The 8,056-nt window shown below is 37.2% G+C and overlaps 1 protein-coding gene across 2 annotated transcripts in view; it reads right to left on the bottom strand.

The window, feature by feature from the left end:
- Positions 1-2,476: 2,476 nt before the first annotated feature.
- cdc14aa (cell division cycle 14Aa) overlaps positions 2,477-8,056 on the bottom strand; it is a 29,225-nt gene continuing 23,645 nt past the window's right edge. For both annotated transcript variants that reach the window (XM_089131025.1, XM_039661312.2), the window contains exon 15: positions 2,477-3,022. In XM_089131025.1, coding sequence (XP_088987151.1) covers positions 2,993-3,022 — 30 coding nt within the window. In that variant the 3' untranslated portion in view covers positions 2,477-2,992. The remainder of the gene's footprint in view (positions 3,023-8,056) is intronic.

Below are 8,056 nucleotides of genomic sequence, written 5' to 3'. Positions count from 1 at the left end.
GTAACTAAATTAGTTAGCATGAACTGTGATTTAAATATATATATACGTATATAGTATATATATATATATATATATATATATATATATATATTCTATATATTCTCTTTAACCTTTTATTAACTGACAATAGAGCAAAGGAAAAATGTCCAATGTTCACTCACCAACTTTATTGTATTTTGTGTATATATATATATATATATATATATGCTCTATTGCCAGTTAATAAAAGGTTAAAGAGAATATATAGAACATAATATATATATATATCTCTCTCTCTCTTTTCATATAGATTACATAAACAGAGCATATTTGTTTTTGTTATGAATTCAACCATTTAAAAGTACACTTAAAGGATTCTAAAGATATTTAGCTAGTGCCTGGGCCGATAGTATTCGCTGAGTTTGATTTAAGTTTTTGATTTAAGAGCAAGATATTTTTGGCGTCCTTCCTACATGATTCGGGAAAAGTGTAACTTATCAGCTGGCTCTGACGGTCGTTAAGAAGATGGGACGTAATGAAAAGCCTGTGGTTGTTGTGGTTTCTCCTTTGGTGGCCAGTAGCACCTCAATGCAGAACATGAGATCCACGGGGAGGAGTCGGATCACGATCCAAGGGGTGGAGATGGGTAGGATTAGGGTTGGGTTTAGGGATTAGGGGTGGGTTTAGGGGTGGAGTTGGTTAGGTTTAGGTGTATGTAAGGTGGGAGGAGTTGGATCTGGATCCGACTCCTCCCCATGGATTTCATGTTCCGCAGTGAGGACCATCTCTTGGTGGCACTAATGGAGAAGTAAGTAAAAGAAGCAACACTCGTTATTTCATTTCTAAAATAAATAAAGTTAGGCTACGTTCTGTATTTGAAAACTGCGCTATGCAAAGGAGTTGACTTATGCGTTGCTTTGATTGGTTGTAGGTCTACCGACTATCCAATTGAGTGCAGAGCTTTTTTTTTGTCCTGGTTCGGTTACGACACGCCTCATAATCAAAGCCCAATGGAGGAGTTTCAGACTCATATTCTTTCTTGAATATGAGTATGACGAAGTCAGGCTAGTAGGTCACTGGCCGCAAATCGACAGTGTGCGGCAACGCTGCAAATTCCCTACGTGCACGGGCCACACTAGCTTCAAGTGTACAAAATGTCCTATATCATAAAAAAAAAAAAAATGTGTTCAATTTACGGTAAAATACCGGCAGCTGTGGTTGCCAGAAATTTACCGTATAAAATACGGTAGCAAGAATTTACGGTAATAAGATTTTACAGGCTCATCGTAAAATTTACGGAAATAAACCGTATTTAATTATCTGATTTACTGTTAAATTATTGACCATTTGAAGTGTTAATATCTGTTTTATACCATTGTTATAAACTGACATACATCAATCACAGCAGTAATGAGAGTCACACGATATATGGAAACTCATCACATGTAGCTCTTTCACAAGAAACTTAATATTAACATATAGAACACAGTGTCATATTAACACAGTGTCGTTCACTCAATCATTAAACACCATCATGGTAACACACATGAAATTTTAAAAAGGCAATAAACATTAATTTAACAACATTAAATGTCACATAAAACCCTAATGTACCTAACTGATTAGAAAAAGACTAAGCAAACTATGAAGAAACAAGTTATTTCAGCAAAAATACATGTGGAGTGTGGAGTGTCAGGCAGGGAATTGTGGGAATGTCAATTTACGTTTTTTCACTGTAAATTATACGATGAGTTGTTCATTTTCACTTTAAAAACTGTAAATTTAACAGTATTTTACAGTAAAATTACATGAAATTTACCATAAGATCTATCACAGTTATTTACCATATATAGTAAGGAAAGGTTCTGTTAACCAATTAATAGTTTTTCACTGACACACAGTCTTTTACTGTTAAAATCACGATCATTTTTTACAATGTATTTGTGTTGGTGACATGAAAGTGGTCATAATAATTCTTAATATTAAATATCTGCTGTTGCAGATTTATATAAATAAGTAAAACAAAGGCTGAATAAATAAAACATTGTTTTTTCACTGTTATTTTACTGTTTTTTTTTTTATCTTATTATTGACCATTATGCCCGCTGTTGCAAATTTGCAACATACCAAAATTTCGATTTATTTGTTGTGCAAAAGTGAAATTGATAATCTCAACATTATTTACCATCTACTTAAAGGCAAAAACACACATAAAACGTTTTTATATATATATATATATATATATATATATATATATATATATATATATATATATATATACAGCTATATAAATTCAGGCGTTAATGGGGTTAACAAATCACAAATTCTATTACATAAAAAATACATTACAATCTATTACATTAAAATATTACATATTTTATACATTTTACAAAATGTCGCAACTTTTCTGGAATTGGTGTTGTGTGTATAAATACAACCCCAACCCCTATATATACATAATATTTTTTACAGCACAAAGAATCACCACCTCACAGCCTTTACAAATGAAGAGATCTCTGTAATGACAGCGCTTTATTGCATCTAAAGTATATTCCAGTTATTAAGGTATTTTGCTTATTAGTTATCTGTACAAAATGTTTTAAAAATCATGATTTCTGTACAATCATATTACTAAACATAACTGAATCAGTAACATAGTCATGTGATCATACTTGTATATTTCTTCAACCACACATTCACACACTCATGCACAAACACGCTGCTAAGATTTTCATTACAATTGTGACTTCCAACAAAATCATGAGCTACTGTAATGGTAGTCACAAACAAATACCAGCAGATATGTTTGATTTTTCATGAAGAAAAAAAAATAAATTGCTAAATACATTTGTGAATAATACATCAGACTTACAGATATTATTTTCTAAATTGAAACACTGTATAAATGAATTAATGAACACGTTTGTTTAAAATGTTTAACATTTTATCAGCTTTTAGGAGAGATCCGTCCACAGGATGGGTCAGCTGCGGTCATCAGCGTATAATTACAGCCTTAGTACTGAGCATATTCAGACTGAAGGGACTGTGGAAAGAGACATTGATATTAAGAAACTGATATGAAACGACATGTGCAAAGCATGCTGGTATTGAGTACAATCTGAACAGATTTTAAAACAAAGGGGTTACAGATACTGGGGGTCACATACTACCGGATTTTCAAGTCATTCCAAACACACACACACACAAAAACTTGCACCTCATTGCTTGGAGATGCAGGACAATGATATCCTCATACTAGAGAAATTCATAGTTTAAGGCTAAAACATCAAAGTCTGTGACCATCATACAGAATGTGATTTCTCTGTGAGATTTGGATTTATAAACAGAGGGAAATGGAATTGGCTTTAAGAGCACACTTGAATTAAAATTATCTAAAGGTATTTCGTAGTACGAAATGTATAGGAATAGATCACTTAGGACCTAAGGCTGATAGGTCCTTAACTCAATTGGTAGTGACCTAGTTTTTTTCTTCTTCTATTGTCATAGTTTTATTTTGCCTCGTTTTATTTATTTACTCTCGTGCCTTGCCTGTGTATCTTGTGCCTTGTCTTTATGAGTCTTGTGTTTAGTCTTGCCTGTCCTAAGTTTTCCTGGCCACTGATTCTAACTGTCCCGCAGCCAAGACTGGATCTACTTCTCAAGACTCAGGTTCCTTGTGTTACTGCCTGGTCCTTCCCACCATCATCCCGTCTGGTGCTGTCTCCCAAGCTGTCCTCTAGTCCTAGTCACCCAAGACTGGTCTCAGTGTTCACCCTGTCCTATTGGACAGGATAAACCCTTCACTGTTATTCTGCACTCTCTTGCAGATCCATGACAGATCTTGACACAGGGTTAATTCATGTATGTTTCAAGTGCAGAAGCAGCAGCATGTCTGTGATTTTATTGGCAGTAGCAAGTTTGCCGAGAACAAATACATTAACATAGCCATATTACCATGCCAATCTTTCTGAGAGTTGTCATTACAGAACTTAAGGTAGGGTCACATTAGCAAAATGTCAGGTCCATTGTTTGTCCATAGAGCATCACAGTCCCACCCACAGCCGGTGCTGGAAGTAAAAATTCAATACAATTTCTCCATTGACATTTGAGATATAAGCCATAAAAAACCCTCTACAGCATAGCGTTGCCCTCAGAAAACAGAAAGTTTTCTTAAGCCCTATGTTCAGTAAATTTTTTCTTTAAATGATTGCAACCAATTAGAAAGTTTGAAAAAGTATCAAAGAACAGTCCAATAAGGTTTGGGAGTCACCATCAAGCACCATTTGAAGGTGGGAAGTCCTTTTCTGGCACATGGTCACAGGAGCACATGTTGTGAGTTGAAAGCAAGATTATGTGCTTTAGTGATCTTCTTTAAAATGACATTAACTGTATATAAAAAATATGTGTGTCTCTATGAAGGTGTAGAAAAGCCTTCTGGCAGGTTTTATTATGTTTTTTTTATTTTGCATGTTCACAAATTCAGTTTTTCTTTTTGTTGCCTCAAGGCAACGTTGTGCGATAAGGGGTACTTTTCAAGGAGGTTTTTAACAATACTTTACAATGGCAAATAATCTTTTACACGAAGGAAAGATGCAGGGTTCCTGGGTACAAAGGAACACCCAAAGTGACACTGTTCCCACAAAGTTGGGAGCATGACATTGTCCAAAATGTCTTGGTATGCTGAAGCATTAGGAGTTGCTTTCACTGGACCTAAGGGGCCAAACTCAACCCCTGAAAAACAACCCCGCACCATAATCCCCCCTCCACAAAACTTTACACTTGTCACAATGCAGTCAGGCAAGAACCGTTCTCCTGGCAACCGCCAAACCCAGACTCGTCCATGAGATCGCCAGATAGAGACGCGTGATTTATCACTCAGAGAACCCGTCTCCACTGCTCTAGAGTCCAGTGGCGGCGTGCTTTATACCACTGCACCCAACGGTTTGCGTTGCACTTGTTGATGTAAGGCTTGGATGCAGGTGCTCGGCCATGGAAACCCATTCCATGATGCTTTCTACGCACTGGTGTTCAGCTAATCTGAAGGCCACATGAAGTTTGGAAGTCTGTAGCTATTGACACTGGAGAAAGTTTGCGACTTCTGTGCACCTCAGCATGCGCTAACCCCGCTCTGGGTTGCTGTTGTTCCCAATTGCTTCCACTTTGTTATAATACCACTAACAGTGACCGTGGAACATTTAGTAGTGAGGAAATTTCATAGGTGGCAACCTACCACAGTACCATGCTGAATTCCAGAGTGACCCATTCTTTCACAGATGTTTGTTGAATCATCTGCATGCCTACAGTAGCTGCTTTATTTTACAGAACTGTGGCCATGGAAGTGATTGGAACATCTGAATTCAATGATTTGAAGGGGTGTCCCAAAACTTTTGGCAATACAGTTTATATGGGGATGATTAGGATACATAAAGTACATGATGCATGACGACGCACTACATGATGCAAACATATGTCTCTATCAAATCAAATAGATTGATGAGTTTCAAGTGTTTTTCCCCCTTTTTACTTAAATTATTTCTTGACATTTTTGGAGAAAAAAATTTGATTTTTGTATTGCTCTCTAAGAGTTGTATAATGACAATTATCTCTGTGATTCTTTACCATTGTTGCGCAACGTTGCCCTTGGGCAACAAAAAAATATTTTGGGGTGGGGGGGTCAGGGGAGGGAAATTTTTCAATAAATCAATAAAATGTTCCTAAATGAGCCAAGAAATGATGTGGAATATTTTTTTCCATGTGCCATCAAAATGCATGCAGTAGAGGGTTAGCAAAATGTCAGGTCCATTGTTTGTCCATAGAGCATCACAGTCCCACCCACAGCCGGTGCTGGAAGTAAAAATTCAATACAATTTCTCCATTGACATTTGAGATATAAGCCATAAAAACGAAACCATACATGGTAGACTTAAAACCAGCTACGGCTGTTCTAAGTGATTGTATATGCTCATATAAACGGCAAAAGTTCATGGGGCACTAACCTTGTTTTAAGATAAATGCCTTTTATTCGCGATGTATTGGATAAGTACTTCATTACCCACAATCCTGAACAATCCCACAATCCCAGTGATGCATCTGATTGGTGGAAGTCGTGTCATGTGTCTGAAACCCCGCGAAGGTACGTGACAGGCTGAAGATCGTGTAATGACGTAGGGCTAAGTTCATTGGTCGCACCTCTGAGACGACCCCGTGCCATTGGATGTGCAGTTGCCGCAGCACGGCCTATGAGCGAGCCAGATGCTCAATGAATTAGCATGTGCATAAGCTTCAGTAAATCGAGGAAAAGTAGTTGCCCTGCACATTCACTATATAAAATTCACTGGAGGAAAAATTTCACGTGGCCGTCGTCAGATTTGGAAGTCACTCAAAAGGCTCTTTCACGGTGGCTTCAGTCGATTTTAGTGAGGCACGGTGGTTTATGGGATGATTAGTTCCTTTGCTCGGAAATGAAATATGTACACAGGCTTGTACCCTTGACTTTTTTGGGATTTTCTCTTTGTTTTTTCACTCGAAATGATATGTTGTATGCTTATGAGTTCAGCCATAGCTGGTTATCTTCAGACATGCTCTAAAACTCTTTAGATATGGATTTTACTAAATGTCAATGGGAGAAATGAATGGGAAATTTACTTCCGGCACCAACACTCTCTCGGGCTGTGGGCGGGACAGTGATGCTCTATAGCGCAGCGATCTATGAAGCACAGCTCACACATAAGTCACTTTCAGACCTAGCTTCCTATTGGTCAAAACGACAAATTAAAACCAGTTAACCTATCAGATTGATTCCTTTTAAAGTGACTGGATTATGACCATAAATTCTCCAAACAATGATATACTGCACCTTTATAATAATTATGAGGAAATATCGGTAGTTATTTGCTGAAAATCTTTGCCTCCGCTGCAGCTCACATCTTATGCTTATATTTTAATTTGGTGAAACTAGTCTAATATCACTTTTTTTTCACAGAAGAACAAACATATACATGTTTAGAATGACATGAAGGTGAGCAATGCCCCATTCACACCACCAGTGACGCATGTTACACAGCGTTTTGGGTAACGCACTAAAAGTAACATAATCAGATTACTTTTTTCAAGTAAATTAAAGTAATGCATTACTTTTTAATTTACAACAAAATATGTTACTTTTTCAAACAAGACAAGCTACTTTGTTTTGTTAAATTTCACAAATATACTTTGGCTCAATCCCAATTCACCCCCTTGCCCCTTCTCCTTGTCCCTACCCCTCCGATTTGCGTGTTCCCATCTAGGGGTAGGGTGTCGTGATTCTTGTTGAGATCGAGGGGTAGGGCGATCTCAGAGGCACACTCCAAACGGAGGGCTACGAGAAAGTTCACAGAATGTATCGCAAATCACCGGCGAGATGGCTTCGCAAATGGTTAAACATTTGAATTTAGCGCCAGATGTTACCACCATACACTTTATTTACTTTTATAATAATAATAATACATATATTAAGAAATTGTATAATAAATTACTTTTCCGAAACAGAAAAGACATACATTACGTGGAAGGAATGTTATAATCATCATGTTTCCTCAAAGTTAAGAGCAGCTGCGCTCATTGTAAGTCGTTGTCATGGAGAAATCCTGTAAAAACTCAGTTACGGCAGCCAGAGCCATCGCCAACAACTGATGACGTATCGGGTTCATGAAGGGTTGTTGAATATTTCAACCCCTTGGCCCTTGTAACTCCGTTTTAAGGGCCATGGGGTACACTCGAAAACAAGGGTCAGGGGCAAGGGGTGAATTGGGATTGAGCCTTTATGTATTTAATCTCACTTTATTAACCAATGTCTTTGCTGCTGACCTTGATGATCCAATTCAACCATCCTAATAAGCAAAAATGACTTTAGATAAAGCACATTTGTTTCATTTGTTCTTCTGCTGCATCCTAGTCTTCTGCTTTCCAGCAGTGAATGTGTGAATTTGCATTTCCTTCAACCTGAGAATTACTAATTTCACCTTTGGTTTGAAAAAGTCTTTAGATTTCCCAAATATATTACATTTTTTTAAACAATCAAGCAAGCCCAGCCCAAAGT

The sequence above is a fragment of the Pimephales promelas genome, chromosome 5, assembly GCF_988280905.1.
Source record: "Pimephales promelas chromosome 5, fPimPro1.hap1.1, whole genome shotgun sequence".
Taxonomy (NCBI): Eukaryota; Metazoa; Chordata; class Actinopteri; order Cypriniformes; family Leuciscidae; genus Pimephales; species Pimephales promelas.
The sequence above is the reverse complement of the archived record's forward strand: the minus strand, read 5'-3'. Positions and strand labels throughout refer to the sequence as shown.